Below are 24,693 nucleotides of genomic sequence, written 5' to 3'. Positions count from 1 at the left end.
ATCTTTGTGCAAACCTCAGTCTCTCCATCTCTCCATCTGCCTTCAGCCTCACTGTCACTGCTGTGGAAGCTGCTGCTCTGCTCACGACCATCAGGCTACAGAAAGGAAGAATCATTTTGAGTTAAGAGCTAGCTGTTGGATTACACACCACTCAGTCAAAGACTGACTAACGTTAAATACTGTTGTCAAATTCATAGATTAGTCCAAATGAGTTGTTACCCTGAATTATTCATCACTTGGCGCAGGCTGATCACTGACACACTCTGCAACGAACCTGGCAACCCGAATGCTGGAATTATTTTTTGTTGTTGCGACTACGATCTTGAGACACTAGATGGCACTGTTCTGCTCATTCTCCCATATTAACCTTAAAGTAGTAGTAAATAAATAATAGTTCTGTCTTAAACACATACAGCACACAACAGGGGCTTCTCTGGGTCAGACGCATTCTCACTTACTGGAAATACTCTGGTTTAGTGAAGGTGTGGCGCTTGGGTAGACGTGAAGGAGGGAGGACATGATGTGGAGCTCGCGCGTTGCTAGCGAGTGAAAACATCCCGGGCTGTAGCCCAGAAGTCAGAGTCCTTTTCAGACAGGGGGTTCGGAGGTTTCTCCCCTGAAAAAACGTTTGAATTTGGGCTGATGAACATGCAGTTGTGATGTAGTTTGAGGGACAGGAAAGTAAGACCAAGGGTTATGTGTGACTGAGTAGGTTAATGTTTATGTTAAGGATAGTATAGGAAAGGTCAGCACAGACACCAGCAGCCAGCAGCCAACAGCCAGCCTCAGAAACACTGTCATGCACCGACCCGATGTCAAGTGGACCGGGTTGAATCCACTGCAGTTCTCCTGAAACTGTGCAAACTAGAAGACTGCTCTGACGGACGTTTTCTCTCCTGACTGCTGTTTGGGTTTAACGAGTGTCCCGTTAACTGCACACTTTCAGTGAAAGTGTGAGTCTGCGGTTGCTATAATGACGACAGATGTTATTAACAGCAAGAGAATGTATAGCTGTCCTTGTGAATGCCTCTATGTTTAGTTTGAATGTTAAACGCAACATAACCTACCTGATCAGTCATTATAGTTTTGTTTGAGTTAATGTGTCAGTCCAATTTCGTTCAGGTAAGTTAATTTACCTTAGTTTAGTTTATTCTGGTCACAGAGTTGCAGGCACACACGGTGTCATGCCAAAGTGTGTTCCCCTGTTAATAACATTAACAATAACATTTCCCTCCTGATAAAATGATAACACCCGCTCTGTGGTTAAGGTTAGGTCGTAAGGTTTGGTTCTGGTTAAGGAAACACATCTTGATGGGGAAACAGTCTTTGACACAGCACTGGCAGCCGTATGGCTGGTAGCTGCAGCAGCGGGGAGAGACGGTTCCACTCAGTAGGTCCGGGTGGCCTCTGTACCTTTTGCTGCCCCATCCGTAGCTAACCCATGGTCTGGCCCTCCTTGTGTCCCTGTCTCATGCTGGAGCTATGCTAGCCTCTCTACATGTCACTAAGTGAAACTTCTGTTGGAACAAACTCTTTCATTGCAACGTTTCGGTCCTGAAAATGACTTTCTTTAGGCCGGCTTGTTTGGTGAAAGCAGTGCTTTCATGGAGATGTTTCTGTTTCGAGGTCTGCACAGATTCATTTCAGTCTTGTCCGCTCGGCCAGCTTGCCAATAACATCTAATTTTGACCTCTTATGGGGTTCTGTGTGATCTGGACAACTTCAAGTTAAGTCCCCGTCATGCAGTCCGCAGACAAACCCCCTCGCTTTAATAGCACTGTAACTGTAAGGTCTGGTCAGGTCTTGGTTGTATAGTTAAGCCTCCTCATCAGCAGGAAGCCTTTCCTGATGCATCTCGCTCTTGTAAGTCATCGTCTCCTCGGCTCTGACGGCTCAGGGTCAATTAGCCTGATCAATGAAGGACAAAGTGAGGAGAGATCAATAGGTTGAATATTCAGTTGTCCTTTTAAGGAGAGATTTGTCTCTGTTAACACATAAACCCTCGGGACATGCAGTAGACTATCTGTGTAGCTTGTGACTGGCCTTTTGAAGAAATAAAGACTATTTTCTATTCTTCCTATCAAGTGCGTGTTTGGTGTATTGCAGTGTCTAACTACTTAGCTAGCTCCTCTGGAGGTATTTCTGATCCATGTCATAGATTTAACCTTATGGATGGTGACTGACTACATAAAAACACTCACAGGTTTGTCCTTGTAATACAGAGCACTGCACTACAATACATGCAGTATGTTGTGCTTCAGTGGAGATAGCAGCAGATACACACACACACACACACACACACACACACACACACACACACACACACACACACACACACACACACACACACAATGGTTATCTGAAGGTTAATAATTGCATTGACTATGGTTAGAAGGCGGTCGATGCGAAGCTAACAGCACCTTAACAACATTACCCTGCGTGTGACAGGAGAAGGTGTGAGGCGGCTAATGCATTAATTGCAACTGCGGCTATATTCTGTGTGATGGCTCACATCTGACACACACTGGCACACACAGACACACACGGTGCTGAAGGCCACAATACTCAGACTCAAGGGTAAGGCTCTGGGCATGATCCTCTCCCCCTCCCCCCTCCGCTCTCATCCTCTACTCCACCCTTGTTTACACCCTCTACCCCCTCCCTCCCTCGCTCTCTATCTCAGCGTGCGCTGTTTTGTAAAGAGCCAGGCTGTGCTGGCATAAGATCTGGCTGTGCTCACACTGTTTTCATTCGGTGCAGTGAATGTCTGCTGCTGCTGAATGTACTCTGTCCATCTGGGCTCAGGAGATGGAAGGAGAGAAGGAGAAAGAGAGCGAAGGAAAGAGAAAGAGAGGGGAGGGTGCCCTGGCTTATATCAGTGTCAGAAATGAACAGCCTGGTTTTGAACAAACACAGATGCAAATGCATAATGTGCATACATGCAAAGTTAACCAAGATAACTTCAACTCAAGTTTATTACCTCGTTATTCTGGATTACCAGCTGCGCAACTTCTTCAGGGCGCAAGAACCACAGGGCCCAAGAACCACAGGGCCCAAGAACCACAAAGCCCGGAGTTCACTTTGTAGGAATTAACCACTTTTCAATTAACTAACTTCATACATACACACACATACAGTGGAGATCAAAATTTGAGAACAAAGTATTTATTTTATTGTTCATAATTTGATAGAATATCCACTGTGGCTATACCACTGCTGTACTAGCATGTTTTTTTAATCAACCAAGTCATTTCAACAAAAACCTTTATTTAGTGAAAAAAAAACAGTTAGCAAATTTAGCTAACACTTTCAGATCCCTCCCAGTTATTGGTGTTAATCTGCAACTGGTGACAATTTCTTTAATTGTTGGACACCCCCTATTTATCTGCAGCTCTCCTGGTTACTTTGTAAGATGGCGAGCTGCTCTAAGGAGACTGAAACCCTGAGACAGCAGGTTGTCCAGGTGAAGGCCAAAGGAATGACCCTCTCAACCATCAGAGAGAGGTTGGGTATTCACACTCTGTGATTTCAAGAAGATTGAAACTTTACAAGGACACAGATTCATTTAAGTCCCTCAAAAAGGCTGGTCGTCCACGTGTAACAAGTGCACCAGAGAACAGGATGATGACAAGACTCTCAATGGGGAATCAGTTCAACACTGCAGCTGGAGTTGGTCTCCAGTTCAGTTTTTGAACAGGGCAAGGATCTGTCTCTGCACACAGTGTCTCCACATTTTAGACAATTTGGCGTGAAAGCCCACTCTGCAGTGACCAAACCTCTCGTCAGCAGAAAGAATCAAAAGGCTAGACTTGCCTTTGCTGAGGAGCCTGTTGTGTGGACAGAGGAGAACTGGTCCAGAGTGACTTCAGTGATGAGAGGACGTTCAGTTTATTTGGGTCTGATGGAAACATTATGTCGGGCGTAGGACTGAGGAAAGACTGAACCCAAAGTGTGTAAAGAAGTCAGTTAACTCTGGAGGAGGAAGTGTCATGGTTTGGGGATGTTTTCTGCAGCAGGAGTTGGGTCTCTTGTACAGCTCCATGGCAGAGTGAATGCAAATGTTTATGTGAACCTCCTTCAGCACCATTCAACACTTCACTGCAACTGTCTCCCAATCAGCTGCAAAGGTTAAGAAGTTCCTTGAAGCTAAGAATATTGAAACAATGAAATGTCCAGACCAGAGTCCAGATCTACACCCCATAGAGAATCTCTGGAAAATCTTTGGCAACAAAGTAATGCCTATGAAACCCACTCCAGTTAGTGAACTGTGGAAGAGACTGAGTCAGAATGGACCCAGATCAAACCAGAGCAGTGTGAGAAACTAGTGATGTCCTGTGGGAGCAGATGTGCTGAAGTCATTCAAAGCTGTGTCCTCTACACTTCCTGTTCATTTTTGAATCCTATAGAAGAAAACATTGTTGAAATCTTCTCTTCTGACACAGTGAACACTGTTCTCTCATTTAGATCACTGTTTTTTTTCACAAAATAAAGGTTTTTGTTAAAGATAGTAGTGCTCGTACAGATACTTAAGAATATACATATATATATGTATATGTGTGTGTGTCTGTGTGTGTGTGTGTGTGTGTGTGTGTGTGCGTGTACATAGATGAAACAGGGTAGTCACTTCTCTTAAGGCTTGTATGTCTATCGAGGCAGGAGGTCTGTCCACTATTACATAGGTTCATTTAAATTAAAGACATCACCCCCTGTACAGTTATCATGAACAGGTAAATTAGCTACAGAGACCAAAAAAGTTTTTTTTTGTACCAGGCTGTAAATATGTTTTCTGCTTTAAAGTTGGGTCTTTTTAACACTGAGGTCTATGGGGGTTGACTGGCTTGGAGCCTCAAGTGGCCGTTCAAGAAACTGCAGTTCAGCCCTGAGGTTACCACTTGAATAACATACAGTAACAAACATCATTTTCAGCATCTTACTGATATATCATAATGACTAAATACTGACATAAGATAGCTTTAGCGAGTCTCCCTTTTTCTTGAGTCTTTACATTCAGTCTATGGTCAGAACGGTCCACAGAGCTGGGTCTGTTACACGTTCCTGCCTGTTAAAGGGAAGGTTTTTGTTGCCACCGTACTCTACGGGGGAATTGTTGGGTCTCTGTAAATCATAAATAAGTCATTGAGTGTGGTCTTTACCTAGTTTTGAAAGTGTCCTGATATAACTTTTGTTATGATTTGGCACTATAAATAAAATTGAATTGAATTGAATTGAATTGAAAGGTCTGAAGCCCTTTCCAAGATGGCGGAAGCTGAGACACATCTCACAAACCTGCATGCAGCATCTAACTGCATGTAGCCTATATGTCTCTGAGCTAATGTTACTACATGCTTTCCGTTATCACATGCCATTTGCAATGATAATGGTGACAGGATTACCATTTAAAATGCTTAGTAGATTTAAAAAACAATGGATCTTTGATTTCATGTACCTGGTTCGGGTTCCAGGTTTTATCAGCTTTAGCTAGTGAGCTATAGTAGCTAGCATTACTTGCATGAGTTGGTTGAAAACATAATTTCAAGTAGTCTTTTTAATAGTTTAGTTTAGTTAGTTTCTAGTTGTCAGAGGGGTTTCATAGAATCACTTGATGGGCACATATATTAACCTGCTGAAGGACATACAAAAAGTTAGCACCATCCCCAGTTGATGATCCTTAGTGAAGAATATTACAGTGTAGAGCAAGTACTAGTATCATGGATAATGACTTTGGCTGGGGTTGCCACAGTTAAACTTCTCCAAATCCAAGACAAAGCTGCCAAGTTTAGCATAAACACTGATAGCATCCAGAACCTCGCCACGATTGCTAAGTTATTGGTTGGACCATAGACCCGTCGGGGTCCGCTCTCTCTTTTTTGTACCAGGTCTTAAAAAGGTTTAATGATGCTGTGAAAAACGGCCTGTTTAACATGGGGGTCAATGAGAAACTACTCTATTATGCAAACTATTATTGGATCAACCAGGAAGTCGCTGTGGCAGGGGCTTGGGTTGGACAGACCCTGCTCGGGGGAGGGATTTTTCAAACAGTCAATCTTTCAACAATTCTTCCTCTTCATAAGTGAGCTCACATTGTTCTCTCTACCTGATATACAGGGATTCCTTTGTTTTTTGTTTTTGTCATTCCCAATATCCTGCAACAACATCAAATTGTGATTGGTGGTGCATATGGTGACTTTAAAAGTAAAAAAGGAACATACATTTTAGATATAAACGTCAGTTTACAAGTCATGAGGTACAAATGGTATGATTTTCATTGCTCATGTGGATGTGTACATTTGATATTTTTCTGTACCTGATCTCTCTTTTCTTTTTTCTTTGTCTTTCTTCCAGAAGGATTTGCCACTGCCTCGCAAGAACAGCAGGTGAGTGTTACCCTCGTTCAACCCTCCCTCCCTCCCTCTTTTCCCTCCTCTGGAGAGAGAAGCTGCTCAGTATGATTTGCATGTTGTGTTTGGAAAGCTCAGAGGATGCTTCAGTGGTGCTTCTGGTGTGGAGTGCATAGTCCTTGTGTGAATGAGGAGGAGGTCGACTGGAGGGATGCTGGGAGTCTGTCGGAGTCTGATTAAAGCCAGCCAGGAGCTCTGGATGCTGTCCATGGTGCTGAAAGCCACTCTGCCTTTCCAGTCTCGCTCTTTATCTCCCTTCTTCTCTTCCCTTTGCTTGGTTATTAATCTGTTTCTATTCTACACTCATTTCCACCTCTCCCCCTTTGTATTTCTAAATCTCGCAGTAAGACAGTAAATTACACACATTCAGTAAAACAGCACAGCTAAATTACCCTCAGCAAAGCTAGATAAGTATTAAAGCAGCAAAGAGCTGTGAATGAATTCAAAAAGCAATTAAAGAATGTTCACCTTATACAGAAACACATTTCAGAGGGAAATAGTGTCCTACATTTATATGACAACTGTTTCTTTATTTTGTGGGTTGACATTTTACATAAAAATACATCATTAGTAAATAGAATATGATCAATTTTCATGGATTAAACTACCCAATGGTATAAATAGTTAATAGCTAAACCTCCATCCTCTACATTTTTAAAAAGCTGCATACAAAGTAATCCATAATAATAACAACATAACACCAATAATCAAGTATATAATAATATAACACTGGGGCATTTCTGCTGTATAATCACTGCTTTTACTTTTGATGCTTCAACTACGTTTGTGCTGTTGATACTTACTGCTTTTTCTTGAAGCCGTTGATCGATTATTCATGTTAACACTGTGAAAAGATTTGCTCATAGCGATGAACCCACTAGAAGGGCACTCGAGACACAGTAGAGTGCAGACCTCTGTCAAGGCATGCCCTATCTCACAATGTGAATACAGTGTGAATTGTTCCAGTTTGGAGCTTATATTTCCCATAATTCCAATACCACATGGATGCAGCACAGATGTCCTATCTAGCGATGTTAGCGAAAGTGATTTTTTTTCCCACGTGTATCTGCCCTGTGATTTGTATCTGCTTCATAATGTAATGAGATCTTCATTGGTCCTTGCTACACCCTTCCACAGAGTGTCAGGAAAGTCTGACCTGTAATTTCTATGTAATCCTGCTGACAAACAAACAAACAAACTAACTAACTAACTAACAAGCAAACCGAGCCAAAACCAAAACCTCCTACGCAGAGGTAGTTATCACCTGACTCCGCAGTTCCCTTCAACATTTTAGCATCTTTCAACTCATAGTTTAGTTTGCCTTTAGGTTATTGTTGTGGTTGATTCTTACGGCTCTCATCACAGTGGTGGCAATTCGGCACAAGCTTTAAAACATCGCCGCACACTACCTATTCAGAACCAAACGGCAGATCGACACAGTAAGTGACTAGCTGTTGAACATAATGGAGCATTTAGCAGCTAAAGGGCCAGATATTTCCCTTGGTGTTGGTGGAGACCAAAAACAGAGAGATTATTGGACTTCCATTCGTCAGTTTGCCAGAAACAAAACTTCAAATGAATGCTAATGTTGCTCTGTGTGTGCTAGATGTGTAAACTGTTCGCAAACAAGTTTGTTGATATGTCACAAGTTGTTTCTGCTGCCCCCAAGTGGAAAAAAGTCTTTGAATGCAGGTTTAATAAGATGTACTGAACATTAGGCGTGTTTCCATTGGGGTAAAATGTGGCTGCTCGGAAAGTTGCAGGGCACGGCATTCCCTCGCCGTGATTCCATTACAAAAAAACACGAGAGGGATTTACGAAACTGAGAATTACAGTATAGCTGCAGTTTGACTTAAGGTGGCCCATATGATTCACGTCAACAAGTAACATGAAAGAAAACATTCCATCTTAAAAATTTGAGGCGGTATAAAAGTGTTTGTTGACAGGCTGCCCCCCCCCCCCCCCCCGCTTGCAGTACTGTGTGTGTGTGTGTGTGTGTGTGTGTGTGTGTGTGTGTGTGTGTGTGTGTGTGTGTGTGTGTGTGTGTGTGTGTGTGTGTGTGTGTGTGTGTGTGTGTGTGTGTGTGTGTATGCGTTTGTGTGTAAATGGGAGGGAGAGAAAGAGAGGGAACATTCACATTCACTCATTTTAAAAAGTCTGTGCAAAGATGCGCATACACAGATCCTTTTCTGCGCTGTGTTCTACTACACCAGTGGATAAAAGTGTCTACTTCGCCGTGTTGTTGTGGCGTCTGTACGACCACCAGTCACATCCCACTGAGAGCTACATCCAATCAGCAACCGGGTATATCTCATGGGAAAAAAACACAAGGGAAAAGACAGCCGCTCAAACGGGCTCTCGAGCGATTTGCATGCAATTTAGGGGCGTTTGGGCGAAATAGACCCGCCTCATTTCAGGTATTGAGGCACCTGTTCTGTTCATTAGTGAGGTTGTTTTTACAGAGCCATGTGTTTACACCCTGGTTCTAGTTTTTATGCTAAGCTAAGCTAACCAGTTGCCGGCATATATTTAGCATACAGACAAGAGATTGGTATCGATCTTCGCCTTTAACTCTTGGCAGGGAAGTAAATAAGCTTTATTATGAAGACAGTGTAGAATAAGAACAAAAGCATTAACAAGACTCTTAAGGTCTTTCATTATAATCTTATTGCGGGGGAGGGGGGTTATTGTTTGAGCTGGTTGTGTGCTGGTTGAGTTGTCACAGGCCACTACCTCTGTCTCCACCCATTCCCATACCCTATCCATCTTCTTTACGCTGCCCCCTCGTCCCTAGTCATCATGGGTAATCACACATGAAATGAAGTCGCAGCCCAACTCTTGTTTGTGTTCGGGCCATGTGCTCCTACCCATCTAACTGTGTTCTTTCACTTTCCACTGATTCATCTGATTTTTACCTGTGCCTCTCTCTCTCGAGACAGTTTTCATTTGGACTCACTCTCTCGCTTTCCCCTTCCTTTAAGACGTGATCAGCCCTCCATGCGTTAGAGATGAGCTCAGCGGAGTTAGCCCCACATTCAGTCTGCCTACTGCATGCCTTCATAAGTAAACACAGCCATTCAGCATATATGTGTGTGTGGCATACATTGTCATCAGTTATGCTTTTTTAAATGTTGGACTCCATTCAGCATCTGTTTTACAGTTACGTAACATGACTTTGTTCACTCTCTGCTGAGATAAGTTAACCTCCCTTCACTCTCTGCTTTATTCATTTATGGTGTCCGTAGCCTGCAGTAAAAAGCTTTTAAGTTCCCATCAGGTTCTTCCAGTGCACAAAGAGGAAAGAGGAGAGGTAAACACAACCACAATAAGTCACAAAATTACACTCTGTACCATGGCACCTTAGCCTTGAGAAAACGACCCACAATCTCCTTTTTGTTCCTCCTCTCTAAGAGACAGACCCTCCCTCCCTCTCTCTCCCTCTCCCTCTCCCTCTCTCCCTCTCCCTCTCTCTCTCTCTCTCTCTCTCTCTCTCTCTCTCTCTCTCTCTCTCTCTCTCTCTCTCTCTCCCCCCCCTCTCTCTTTCTCTCTCCTTTGGCGCTTGCCCACACTTGCCCGGACACCAGTCCAGCGCACATCTAAAGCTTGAAGGAGCTACAGTTGGCTATGCGTCTATGCATTACGATGACATTTTCCCAGAGGCCTGCTGCTTTCTGACTGCTCTCCCTCACCACTCAGCTGTTGCTGCTGCTCCTGTTGCTCAGAGCTACGCCTAGATACTCAGCATGTTCCGACGCACTAAAAGGTACAAGAGACAGTGTAGTGATGAATTGGTTCTGTTTATGTTAGGTGTGGCAGCGCTGGCTTTCTGTCTATTCATTCCTCTGTCTCTCTTCCCCTCAGTCCCCTCTCTCTCTCTCTGTCTGCAGTATGCATTACAAAGAGGCTCGTTTTGACAGTGTGACTAGTGTGTAAGGTCACTGTGTGCCAATGTCTCACTTGGTTTCAGATCTCTGCTCTGTTCTGCTGAGTGTGCATGTTGAGTCTTAGTGATTTTGAGTATTTTACAAAATACTGCTACTGTAACTCTAAAGGTCTGAAAGCTAGTATGTAGGTTTGTTTATAAAGTCCTAGCAAATGATGCCCTTGCTCTTTTAAGGTAGCAGGATATGCAGACACAGTATGCTTTTTAAATGATATGCATGCAAATGTAATGTTAAAGCACTTAAAGTGACCATTATGTTTCTTCAGAGTCCTTAAGACTCATACAAATTACTTCTGCATGCATCCATGCTAGCACAGTTCCTGCTAACATTTAGCTCAAAGCACAGCTGTATAAAGCCACTAGCATGGAAGTAGACTAATTAGGCTTCACGCTGCAGTTCCAAGTGACCTGAATCTGTTTTTTCTCCCATATGTGACCCAGATCTGATTCTCTTTTGACAGTGTAAACAGCACAAGTCCCATTGAATCTGACATTTTCCAGTCAGAATAAGGCCTCTTTTAAATGTGCAACTGAATCGGATACGTATCAGATTTTTTTGAATGTGACTGCAACAGCAGCCTGAACAGCCAGGTCTCACTTAATGTGAATTTGACGTCATTCTGACCCGCGCTGCACTGTTTTTTAAATGAATGACGAATAAAGTTGATTGAAAAAAAAAAAGTGTGCCACAGGTGGGAGCCAGGAACAGAATCAAAACAAACATGGAGGACAGTAGTGAAGCAGGCACCAGTGGAGGGATAGTTAAGTTTTAATTACAATTTCTGGATGTCGCCACACACTGTTTTTAGCATTAAGCCATAAAGTCCTACAGTACAGTTTGCTTGCAGTTGCCGTTTGCTTACGTAAACAACGTTGTGGCGTGATGTCATCAATGAATGGAACAGGAAACTAAGAGACAATAACTAAAAGAAATAAAATACCTCCTAAAACAACGTAAATGAATGTTAACATGAATAACTGAACAAAACAAAAATAAATAAGTAAATGAATAATCAAACCTTTAAGGGGAAATTAAAAGACTCAAAGAGGACTAAGTTAAAATCTAAATTAAAAAGGTGAGTCAGTGGCCCTTAAGGCCCTCCGGCAGGCTGTTCCACAGGCGAGGGCCGTTATGATGAAATGAGGCTTCACCAAAGGTTTTCGTTGTGACATTGGGAACAGATAAAAGACCAGTACCGGAGGACCTCAGGGTCCGCGAGGGCTGATACGGTAACAGCAGGTATAATTGGGTATATAATACGGTATAATTGATCCTGAAGCGCACAGGGAGCCAATGCAGCGATTCTAAAACTGGTTTAATGTGAGCCCGTCTTCTGGTCCTTGACAGAACACATTGAGTTCTGGAGCAGCTGAACATGTGAAATGCTCTTTTTTGCTCAGAGAGCAGGGCATTACAGTAATCTAACCGGCTGGAGATAAAAGCATGCATTCGCACCTCTGTGCTGGCCAGAGAGAGAAACAGGCAAACTCTGGCTATATTCTTAAGATGGTAAAAAGCAGTCTTTGTAGTAGTTCTGATGTGTGGAATCAAATCAAGCTCAGACTCGATAAGAACGCCCAGGTTTTTTTATGCACTGTGAATGTTTAAAAACATTTAGTTTTGTAAAGTGTTAAAACCTCTGTTTTGTCCTGTTTGAGCTGTAAGTTCTCTGCCATCCATGACTTTATATCTAAAATACAGTTTAAGTTGTTTTTCATCAGAAGGGGCTTCACTGTACATGCGGGTCACTTCTGTAGATAGGACACATTTAAAGAAGTGATGTGAACAGTCAAACAAAAAAATCGGATTTGAGCAATAAATCGGAATTGTGCATTAAAACCTGCAGTGTGAACGTAGCCTTAGCCCGTAGATTCATAGGATTTCACTATATATGTCTATAAAGGATTTGTTATACTATATAAGATATGTCTTAGAGTTCAATTCAATTCAATTCAATTTTATTTACAGTGCCAAATCATAACAAAAGTTATCTCAGGACACTTTACAGAGTAGGTAAAGACCACACTCAATGACTTATTTATGATTTACATAGACCCAACAATTCCTCTGTAGAGTACAGTGGCAACGAAAACCTTCCCTTTAACAGGCAGGAACCTCGGACAGACCCAGCTCTGTGGAGGACGGACATCTGTCTGCACCGGTTGGGGAGGAAGAAAAGGAGAGAGAAAGAGAGAAAAGACACACAGATGGACAGAGAGAGACAGACAGACACACTTCCAGAGATGCAAGCTAAGCCTAACAGTAACTATAATATTTATAGTAATGTGAATATGACGTATATGTTAAGGCAGTTAATACAACAGAATAGTAGAAACAAGCACAGCTAAGGCGACAGAATATGAAAATGATAATAATTATGGTGGCAAACATGATCAATGATGAGTAGTGGCAATAGCAGCTACGATACAGCTACAAATTTTATAGTTTATTAAACTAGTGATAGTATATATGAGTAACAGTGACAATAGCAGCAGGAAGCGTCATGTAGGACCACGGCAGCAAGCACCACCACGATCAGCAGAGACCTGAGAGTGAAGGGCAAACAGTCAAATCTCCAGAAACTATCATCATAAATTATATTTCAACACCAAAATGATAAGAAAAAGATGCGTTAATGTCTCTAAGGAATAACATATGCATGTTTAAAAAGAGTTAGTCTTAGAACCTTAAGCATGAGATTGGTTTGCCACTGTATCTTTTGCCCTGGTTATGGTTTTGTTGGCCCTGATGTACATATATCATTAAGTTATTGAAAAGGTGACTCATCATAGTGACATTTCCAGCAGACCTCCATGTGGACTGATTCACCGTCTGAAGTGGAAAATCAATGATTGCATGAGTCAGGCAGAACTATAATAACTTTCTGGAGCTGGATGATCGGGTGGGTTTCCTGGGGGGCGTTTTTGCCTGGATGAAGTTTTCTTGTGCAAATCCCTACTAGCTAATGGTTGCAACTGCATTCTGATTTTTACGGAACCATGGAAAGGATTTTCCTGGTGGAGTCAATAAAATATCACATCACATTTCTTAAATAAATGAAGCACTTTTTTCCTTTGTGCTTATAATTAATACTTTTAACAGCCTAAAATTTGAGTTGACATTCTCTTCGTCGCGGCAGTAGTGGATGTCGTGCTCAGTCTCTCTAAGTGACTTCATTCTCCCCTGCTGATCAGGGATTAAACAAGCTGCTAATACAGACTCTCGCTATGGCACACCTGAGCACACACAGGCAGACAGATGGAAATAATGTGGAAGTCTCATCATATTAAATGCCACACTCCTACAGTCGTGCTCTAAACCAATGGGAACCCTTTGGAAAATCCTGCAAATGTGTATCAAATGCAGGATGGGTTGGAGTGTACGGAAAGTGCCAAATGACTACTGTGAAATATATAAGTATAATATATATATATATGTTTAATACGCATTTCCCTCTAGTTGCTGAAAAGTTAACAGCACCAAACACAGCTTGGAGAGCAAAAACAAAACAAAAACAAGTGAAAAAAAGTGAACGCGTGATTATGACAAAGAAAGCGAAGAAGGTAGAAAAAGAGGGAACTTGCGCAAGAGGTGAAAGGAAGGGAGACTGGGGTAGAGCACAGGGCCCTGGGGTAATATCTGTGCCTGCTCTTCCATTAGGGATCAGCTCACTAAGGTTACGTGAGCATGCAAGACACGCATACTAGCTTTGACTGCCTCTCTCTTTCTTTCTTCCTTTGTCTCACTTTGTTTTTTCCTTCTCCTTTCTTTCATTCTTTCTTTCTGTATTTTGATTCATGAGGTTGTGTTCATGAGCATCCAGGTTTTTCCTGATTCATGTGGATTCATATGTACCTGTGTGTGTGTTTACTAAGTGACCCTTTAAAAGAGACTGTCTCTGCAACCGCACATGCAAGTACACATGCTGAAGCTAGTATCATATGAGAGTGATGCTCAGCATTTAGAGAGGATGGTGTGTCATTTTTGTAACCTTTCCAAAAACAAAAACACAAGAACAAATATGCAAAATGCAAATGTTAGCATGTCCAGCCAACTCGCTTAATACGTACAGTAGGCTATAACTTTTATCACTGTGTTTTACGGTATATTGTTTATATGTGAAATAAAACTCAATGAAACCAGCCTTCCTTCCAAGACCAAAGGGCATATCACTACATTATTTTGAGTGTGTTTAGTGTTTTTTTCAGTGTCGTCTGCATGTTTGGCCACTAGCCAAACCCACCAGCCAAACATTAAGGCAGCTTTGGCAATTTGGCATTAAAAGACAAAACAAAGACCCAAATATGGGTCAATGATCATCTAAATCTATTTGACATGATTTCTTGCCATCCAACATGACAATTTTACAGCTGGAAATTAAATTCTATGTAATCCTTGAGATGTGAGATTGAGAAATTACTATTTAAAGGTGGCCATTTTGAAAAACCAAGATGGCCTCCATATTGACCTTCAAAATTTTTCTGATTCGTCATACTCTAAGGTTTCCAAAAATATATAGTTGACAATCAGAGTTCAACAAAAAACGAATGAAATTACACAAGGAAATTGACTATATAATCTTGATATTATCTAACATTATGAGACATTGGCAAGGGCTATCCTCTCAGTTCAAATGGCAACAAAAAGAGATGGACTATTTAAATGCAGTTTGAATAGTAAAACTCTGTTCAGCCACTGCGGAGATATTGAAGTCTAAAGTCAAGAAAACTGTCCAGCCTGCAAGTTTGAGGGCATAGATTTCAAGGAGCATAACATCTGTAGGCTATAAGCTGTAAAAGAGAAGCATAGAGGCAAACATAAAACAGTCTGAAGGGTCTCCTTAATGTGTCACATTAAAAAGATATTGAACTGGGGAACATAGGTAAACTCTCGCTTGGTCTTGCTCCTTATTGGATTTGGGGAAGTTTACACTCCAGCAACCTCAGCAATGTTACGCAAGATAGAGTTAAGGTCTTTTCACTCAGGGAGTGATTGACACTCCTAGTAATTCATTTTCAATGAGAGGCGAGCAGGTAGGTAGGGGGGCGTGGGCAAGCTGACAGGCAGATTGACAAGCGGGCGTAATCCCATGAAACTGTTGCGGTCGTACATGTCTCAGCCACACGCCCGCCTGCTGCCAGAGTTTAATTTTCTTAAACTTTTTTAAGGTGATGTGCAGTGCAATCAATGGACGTTTGTGAGCTTCCTGAAGTATAGAGCTGTTTTCTAAACAGTTGTCGGGGCATAAACAGAAGGGAAGAGCTTCGGGGTAAGACTGGTAACTTTTTATGAAAAATATGTTTCACTCAGTGGTGATTGCTCTAAGACTGCAAGGGAAGCTCAACTTCCCCTAATATCTCATCAAAAAAAGTGTTTAACTATGTAGTGCTGTGTGTACATTTCATTGACTAAATCTGCGCTAGAAAGCCTTCATCTTTTGTTCAGAATCAGCTCCTTATCACAGGAAAACCGGAGCATCTTCCTTCCCCTTCATCCCCACAGCTCCACATTGCTTTTCACCATCAGACGCTCAGCTTCTACTGACTTCAATGGGGAAGTGTAGAGCAGGTTGTTCCACTGCAGCCAAACTAGACGCTCATTAAATAAATGCTGAGCTTTGTCCCGCCCATCGGACGCTCAGCGTCTCTGGGGGTCTATGGGGCAGTGGGCTGGCCCGTACGCTCGGCTTCTGCATGATGATTGGATGAGCTCTCTGATCCTTTTTTGATTGATAGCTAAAGAACAAATCAGCGATCTTGAAGAATAAACATCCATCAGAGCATTTTCCAAGGTTTTCATTCCGTTGTTCTGAACTGATCCGGAGACTTTACCGATCCCCAGAGACTTTGTCTTTGTTAAAAACGACTAGCGTTGTGTTTGGTTACTCTGTTCTGTCACTCTGTGGTTTCTTTCCCCAACGAGCAGCGGCAGCTGCAGAGCTTCTCCCCCCGTCACTCACACTTCACAGTAGCCTGGCGCAGCAGCTCCAGCCAAGGCCGTTTAAGCAGCCTAGCTCTAGTGGCCATTGAGAGGACACTGGTCAAGTCCCTGGAAAAGACGCCTAGTTGGTACGACAAGGTCACAGATCATTTTCTTGAAAAGAAACGAGTGTAGAATTTACATTTAAATAAACAAACACATTTATGTAGGCCGGAAAAATAATCTTCCCCTCCTTGAAAGACCAGCAGCTACCGCTGGTATATCTTGACAAGACAATGAGACAGATGATCTGTGGAAAAAGTCATGTGGCTCTACTGCCTTCTGCTCCCTGAGCCATCTGTCTGCTAAACCTATTTAAGCCCTGGTACAAAGAAACATTCTACTCTGTATGTTTAGCTCATATCTCCATGACAACACTGAGGAGGGTGAATTATTTTGTACCAGGCTAGTTTTTATTTTAGTGGAGGTTAAAGTTTATGAATAATTATGGCCGTGGCCTCTTGAGTGACAGCTAGCCTCTGGCCCTCACTTCTCCTTGGAGGTATACGTCAGCCAGATGGACGTATCTCCTTCCCCCCAACGTCACATACATGCCCTTTTTTGGTAAGAGGAAATGAGGCGGAGTCAAAGTCTGCCAAGATGGAGACTCCCGTAGGCGAGTGTGATTGGATCAAGTTGAGAGACAGTCTATGGAGCAAACATTAATTAACTACAGTCACTGTTATTAGTGTGAACTGCAGTATATGGTGAGAATGGGAAGCTTGACAAGCGTAACAACAACTGAAGGGGCTTGAATGAGCAAACTATCAATTGCTTGCTAAAGGAAAGTGGGGAGTGATTACTGTATATAGAGATGCAATAATTAAAGAGAAGGAATAGTGTGTGTGTGTGTGTGTGTGTGTGTGTGTGTGTGTGTGTGTGTGTGTGTGTGTGTGTGTGTGTGTGTGTGTGTGTGTGTGTGTGTGTGTGTGTGTGTGTGTGTGTGTGTGTGTGTGTGTGTGTGTCCCAAGTGTTTTGGCTCAGGTGCACTATGCCGTGGGGCAGTCGGCTCAGAGTCACATAACTCACACACATACAGTACATCAACACACCAACATCCACGTCTTCTGCTCATAAACACTCTTCCTCTGTAACTGAATAAGTCATTACACTTCACATAACCAATTTTGTGCAAACCACTGGAGGTCAGTGGAAGGCCGAGGCACCTGAGTCAGACTCTAGAGTCTCTTCTTCTAAGTGCTGAAGCTTTGGAGCCCTGGGTTCAGTACACACACAAGTATACAGCAGGTGCCTCATCTCCCATTAGCTTTCAGTAAAGCACCATCTCTGTCCTCTCCTCTTAGAGTAATGGGACTTTTATTCTGTTTGATCCTCCTTCTTCTCCGCTGTCTCCCTCTCAGGGCTTCTCTTACTGGAAAACACTCTTGAGGACACAGGCGTCTCCACAGCACTAAATTTACACATGATAGATATTGCTACTGTCAGCTCCCCAGACTGAGACAGAAGATTTCAGCCTATTACAGGAAAAACACATCAACAAGGAAATAGAGCCTTTCATCCCGACGAAAGTGCTGTCAAGGATGTTTGGGACCCCACAGAGCAGAGAAAGAGGTGAAAGGGTCAAAGTGCCTGTTGGGCTTTCTCCCGGTCATTGTGTTTTAGGCCAGGTGATGATTTTGACATTTAACACACTGCTCGGTGCAGTTGAGTGGAGCGCTGACGGAGCAGAGTGAGGACAGTGCTGTGCCTCGGGCCCTCACCATGACCACTTTGGCTTCTGCCCTGGCCTTTTACTGCTGCTCATGTGACCTGGTGGAAAATATTGTTTGAATTACTCACTTAAAGAGACTCCAATATCAATACAAGCTGTCTATATCCTGTACATACCTCTCTGATATCATGCCCTATAGTGCTAAAGCTAAAACGATGATTCGATTCATTCTTTAATCTGTTTATTCTGTTATTGTACAAGGCTGTCACTTTGTGGGGCGGCTGGTGGCACGGTGGTCAGAGCAGTAAAATACGTCACTTTGTGTTTACTATTACACAGCCAATGATATGAAAGTATTCTGCATAAAACGAATAACAATGTTGACCGCAGAAGCAACAGTCATCTATATGTCACGTTCATAGCTGCAACTGCTCAGCACGTGCACATCTTACCTACTTCTAGAAACAGAAGGCTAGCTTGTTTCCAGCTTACGTTACGTTTTTGGAGAATGCACATTTGTCTCTTTTATTGACATTGCATTGCGTATGTTTTCCTATTGTGCAAATAAACCTTCTCTACATATTCTCTCATGTGTTAGTTGACATCAACTATTTTTAAGAACATTTTTAACAAATCATCCTCCAAACAGTGCATTCAAATACGTTTATTTTTTCGATTTCAAAGTGGTGTTATCAACAGTGCAAACCAAAATGCCTCTGGATGCAGTCGGATAGACAACCGGTCACAGCACAACACAAGCCAGTTTGGGTTAGTGTTTGGGCAGTGTCTAGAGGGTAACCCTTGATTTGCGAAAACTCACAAAAGCTCTAGCAAAACTTCCTTCTTGTCCACCTATAATAACCCTAACCATTCAAGGTCATTGCCTGACCTCACCATCTTGTGAGAAGTTTGCAAATCTTGGGTTTCCATCTAGACACAACACAGTGCGTGGTCCGTTTTGATGCAGGTAAAACAGTACACTAAAATGTGTTTCTGAAAACCTTTTAGGTGAGAAATAGGCAGGATAGTTAGAGAATCTTGATTCATATTTGATGCCAATAGTTAGTTGTCAGCTTGATTGGAGTTTTGTGAGCGTCGTTAGCTGTTCTGCACAGAGAACGACAGTGACATTGGGAGCTATGACGCTCCTCTGTCAGACACTGACAGGAAATGAATCATGAGCTTCCAGTCTAGGGGTAAAAATCAACCATTTCGAAAACTGATGGAGACAGTGTAAATGACACCTGCGTCATTGTAAACTACATTATGTGGAGTATGACGTATAGGCAGTTCATTTGTTGCTGCATAGTTCCCATTTTAAAACTTTTCTCACATATATACTGTATATATATATGTATATATATATACAGTATATATATACATTAGTAGTTGTCTCTATATGTGCATACAGTACACATCTTCTTAATAGCATATATCACAAGGACAGTATGTTGTTCTTTCCCTTTCAGTGCCCTTATAAAGTAATTCTGTTGTCAGAACCTGTCCTTTGGTCCACTTGTTTGTTTGTTTGTATGTCATGTTGGTTTTAAAGTTAGAGTTCTCTACCATACCACCGGGCGACTTGTCTGTTTCACACTGTGTCACCATTACAAATACTTTATATTTGCGTGTCTTCCTTTGTCGCTCCCTGTCTCCCCCTCCACCCTCGGACAGTGAACTTGAGTGACTTCTATAACGAGCAGTATTATCTCCCTTCTCCCTTTCCTTCTCTGTGGTCCGCGGCCGGCGTTATCAGAAGCCTCCCTGCAGCACACTGCATAGCAACAAGCCGTCATGTGACCATAGCTCCCTCTTCTCCCATCCCCTCCGGGGTTGGAGACGCCAACAAAATGTCCTCTGGTTTTTGTTCCTGGAATAAAGTGCTCCAGTCTTTTCATGCTGTTATAAAACTTTATGTATACTGCAAAGGCAAAAGGGGCTGATGCGTGCCAAGAAAATAAAAGCACTGAATATGTGGTATTTGTTTGCTCCTGAAGCCCTCTCTCCTCCTTCCTTTCTTCCCTGAAAAGTACCTTTCATCTCTTCCGCCAACATTTCAACTGATTTATTCACCCCGATCGTTTCGATTTCCCCTCCGTTCACCGCTCTCCTCTTGCTGTGGAGGTAAACACACCAGTCTTCCCCGACTCCTCATCAGCAGTTCTTTCCTCCTGCTCCGCCTCTCTGGTTTATTCCTTCTCTTTGAAGTGCTCTTGCTTTTAGCCTCACTTTCTCTTTCTTATCTCTCTCTCCGTGTTTGCCCCTAACCCTCCTCCTCTATGCCTCCGATCTGCTTTCTTTTTGACTTTGTACATCGTGGCTACATTTGTGTGGTTTCATGTGAATGGGCGGATTGGTTTGATCAATATTAATGGTGCCCCTGCTGTTAAATAGAGGGAGGAGTATGAACATGCAGAGGATGAAGGCTCCTGTTTGTCTGGCTTTGTTAGAGCCATATTTCCCCCCTGTGTCATCAGCTCACAGTGAGCAGTATTCCCCTGTGTGCCCTGTTTGTGCCTTCTGTGGTGTTTGTTCACTGTGAATATACGTGCGCGTGTGTTAGAGAGAGTGAGAGAGAGAGGGAGAGTGTGTAATGGTGGAAAAATTGGGTCATGTTTACCTTGCGCCTGTGTGGGTGATGAGCACCACTGAGAGCGCTGTCAACCTGCATTTATAATCCTCCTCTCATTTTTTTTTCCATTCTGAATTCACAGTCACCCCGTTCCCTAAACATTTACTTTTCCTCATCTCCCTTTCATGTCATGATTGCACCTCCTATCTCTCTGCACATCTCCCTTACCCTCCACACCTCCACCCCTCCCTCCAGCCCTCGGCAACAGCACACAGAATCCAGATTTACTGAGTGCAGCGAAGTGCATCTCTCCCTCCCCTCCCACCGCTCTCCTGATCTTGACTGACCATAGAGCAAGAAACAGGCCCCGGGTATCGCTCTGAAATTTGGACTCAGCAGCTGCATATATGGATATAGAAGTAAAGTAAAAACATGCCAGTCTACATGTTTATACATGGCACTGAATACTGACGGTGTTACGAGGGAGATTCAAGGCCAAGCTCTGTGTGTATTGTGTTCACAGCCTCCATTGATTTCCTGCAGCACTGAGAATCCATGAACCAAGAATAGTCGTGCTGCTCGGTGTGACTTTGTTTGAGCTTCTCTCTGTCTTTGCGAAGTAATGAAAGCTAAGCTGAACCTTACACACCGAGAGACACACACACATGCACTCGTTGAGGTGAGTGGTGTCAGTGGGGTCGGCTTAGAAAGCGAGAAATGGCACAACAGCAGTTATCGGACCTGTGCGTTAAATCCAACCTATTGGCATATGTGATCAATATCCATAAGGCTATTTAGATGTGATCGACCAGGACATCCTGTGTGCGGTTAAAAGAATGAAAACATGAGATGGCTCTGGTTAGGGCTGTGAATCACCAATTTTATCACAATACAATATTACATTTATTCTTTGGACAATACAATATTTGCTGATCTCACAAAGTCTGCCATGGTTCGATTTAACTCAGGGGGCTGCAATTGATATGAGACTAAAATCATCTGCCCATTTAACACAATCAGTTACATATCCACTCACAATAAGCAACTAAAAAATGATTTGATTTTATTACCAAGCTCTTCCAGACATTTAAATTCATCTTTCATAAATAACAGGAGTAAAACTAGACCTCCTAATGTTAACTATCACTTATTTGATCAGTTATACTAAAGACCTCTTAATGACCACTTTAGATTGATGATATTGGATCATTAATCATTGAACCGATATATCAATCCATATCGATGTATTACACCCTGAGTGCTGGCTCTATTTTATGAAGTTATTGTCCTATTTTAGCATAGACTGTATCAAAAATGGACGTAGCCTCTCCGTCGGGGTCCGTTCTCTCAACTTGATCCAATCGTCCTCGCCTACGGGAGTCTCCATCTCTCCTCATTTCCTCTTACCAAAAAAGGGCATGTATGTGACGTTGGGGGGAGGGAGATACGTCCATCTGTATGACGTATACCTCTGAGGAGAAGTGAGGGCCAGAGCCTAGCTGTCACTCAAGAGGCAGCGCCCCTAATTATTCATAAACTTTTAACTTTTCCAATACAATAAAAACTAGCCTGGTGCAAAATAATTCACCTTCCTAAGCGTTGTCATGGAGATATGACCTAAACATACAGAGTAGAAGGTTTTTCTTACCAGACCATAAACAGGTTTAATTATGCTGTGAAAACGGCCTGTTTAACATCGGGGTCAATGAGAAACTGCTCTATTGTGCAAACTGCTCCTTCTTGCCACTCAGAGAGCTGTGATGCTTATTGGATGAACCAGGAAGTCGTTGTGGTGGGGGCTTGATTTGAGGTAGCAATATGAAATTAAACACAAACTCAAGCAGTGGTATTAGCACATGGGCAGGAGGGTGGCTGAAAAGGCCAGGAGTGATTGGCTGCTGTTGATACTCCAACACCCAATCAGCTGTCGACTATTTTTTTTTTTTAAATCAGTTTTCCCCATATTTGTTTCTCACTGCAGAATACAGCTTAACTGATGTTGCTCAGGTGCAAAGATATATCACTCTATTGTGGAAGTTAATGAATGTATCACAAAAAGGGTTTGTGGCATTTAACAGACACAAATAGTAGCTTTGTATTACAACCCTAAGATGTTGACACCTTGTCAAAATGGCACATTGCTGTCCAGTACTTCATGATGGCAGGTGTTAACACGGCCACAAACAGTGTGTGTCCACCTACATCCATAGGCACACAATACGGCATACAATACAGCATACAATACAACACAATACAGTACAATACAACACAATACAGCATACAATACAGTACAATACAGTGCAATATAGTACAATACAATACAGTACAATACAGTACAATACAATACAGTAAAATACAGTACAGTACAATAGCTTTAGTTTATATAGAATAAAAGTAATAAATAGGTATTGTAATTATTATACTACTATATTATTATTTCCATTGTACTACTATACAGCAACAATGACAGACATTTGTATGCATTGTGCTCTGTTTTTGATGTTTTTAAGTTGAGTTGAAATTCTTCTGCTTACCTCATGACCATGATTTCTTTCTAAAAATGGTTTATTGTGAAATACCTGTATTAGCAACTGAGTTGGTTTTCTGTGTGGACAAAATTTCTTGTGGGATCTGTCATGAATTCACCCGCTGGATACATGATTCACATCCAAATTTGAAGCAGTAAACATGTTTAGATTGGAGGGATTTGTATAAAACAGTGCATCCTCGCCTCTCACAGTGTCTCTGTACATCCTCAGCTCCCAGTGTGAATCCCATCTCAGTCCGCTCACGTCTTTACACTGCAAGTGTCAGTGAAGGTGTGTGTGTGTGTGTGTGTGTGTGTGTGTGTGTGTGTGTGTTTGTGTGTTTGTGTGTTTGTGTGTGTGTGTGTGTGTGTGTGTGTGTGTGTGTGTGTGTGTGTGTGTGTGTGTGTGTGTGTGTGTGTGTGTGTAGAGGTTGGTGCGTCCTGTTCACATGTGAACCCCTGGGAGTGTGGCTCAAAGGGGGGAGAGAGGGGAAAACCAAGCATTCTCTAAGCAAAGACGAGATGGTGCTGTTTGCATTGTGTTTGTTCTTCCTCTTTGTTCCCAGTTGTTTTTATTTGTATTCATGTTTGCTGCTCTCTACCTTGGGAAGCAAAGCAAATTGTGTTACACAGTGTGCCTGCACTGTTGCAGTGTGAGCGTTCTAACAAAAGAAGGGCATAACATACAAAAAGTAAAGGAATACAAAAAGCCTGCTCCACTGACTACAGAGTGGTGTGTGAGTTGGATACTATGTGCAGTATGAATGACTCAGTAGGTGACTCAGTGTGCTAATGATAGCTATTAAATGCCCAAAACATAATTAACTGAGGTCATGGGGAAGTCAATTTTTTACTCATCTAATCATCTATCCTTTCTTTTCTGCCTTGCTTGTTGCCACTATTCTAACTTGTCCTCCCTCTCATCTTGCTCCACACTCTCTCTCCTCATTTCTTATCTTGGCTGAGAAGAGGCAGACAGAGATGGATGACTGAGGAAATGGAATTCTCCTTGTCGCTCTTGTGCTTCTGCAGTGAGCCATACTTTTGCACATCTTCTGCACCTGCAGTGTGCACATATTTGTGCTTTATGGCCCGACCACTACAGGATTTTGGAAAAGAATACTGATTTTAGATGGGACAAATGAAATTCACCAGCAGGGCGGCCAGTATAGTGAATTTTACATAATATTATATATACATTATACATTATACAAATAGTTATTATTAAATAGTATGGTATGTGTAGTATCAGTCAATTGCTGACCATTGAAATAAAGAGTAAAATAAATAAATAAATAAATAGCCATGACATTTCAAAATCACCCCAAGCATGATTTGCAGCGTTTTGTGTTCTGTTAAAAAGTTTCTTATATCAGAAAACATATACGCTGATACCGATCTGGTCTGGCTCTAATTAATGCATAGAGACACAAACACACCTCTGCTGTGGTAACCTCGACATTGTAGTATGCTTGACATGCATCTCTGTCCTTTTCTTTATAGTTGCCGTACAAGCAACAGGAAGAGTCTGATCCTGACCACCACTTCTCCCACGCTGCCTCGTCCACACTCCCCTCTTCCCCTCCCTGGACACCTCGGTA

General features: G+C 42.4%; 1 protein-coding gene across 1 annotated transcript in view; it reads left to right on the top strand.

Annotated features, from left to right (window-relative positions):
• The window catches only part of LOC310960007 (microtubule-associated serine/threonine-protein kinase 1-like), a gene marked incomplete at both ends in the record, with an annotated part of 58,750 nt that overhangs the window by 5,683 nt on the left and 28,374 nt on the right, over window positions 1-24,693 (top strand). Inside the window, 2 exons of the mRNA XM_083931581.1 lie at window positions 6,343-6,374; window positions 24,596-24,690. Coding sequence (XP_083787707.1) covers window positions 6,343-6,374; window positions 24,596-24,690 — 127 coding nt within the window. The remainder of the gene's footprint in view (window positions 1-6,342; window positions 6,375-24,595; window positions 24,691-24,693) is intronic.

This window comes from Echiichthys vipera, assembly GCF_963691815.1.
Source record: "Echiichthys vipera genome assembly, chromosome: 17".
NCBI classification, from domain to species: domain Eukaryota; kingdom Metazoa; phylum Chordata; class Actinopteri; order Perciformes; family Trachinidae; genus Echiichthys; species Echiichthys vipera.
The sequence above is the reverse complement of the archived record's forward strand: the minus strand, read 5'-3'. Positions and strand labels throughout refer to the sequence as shown.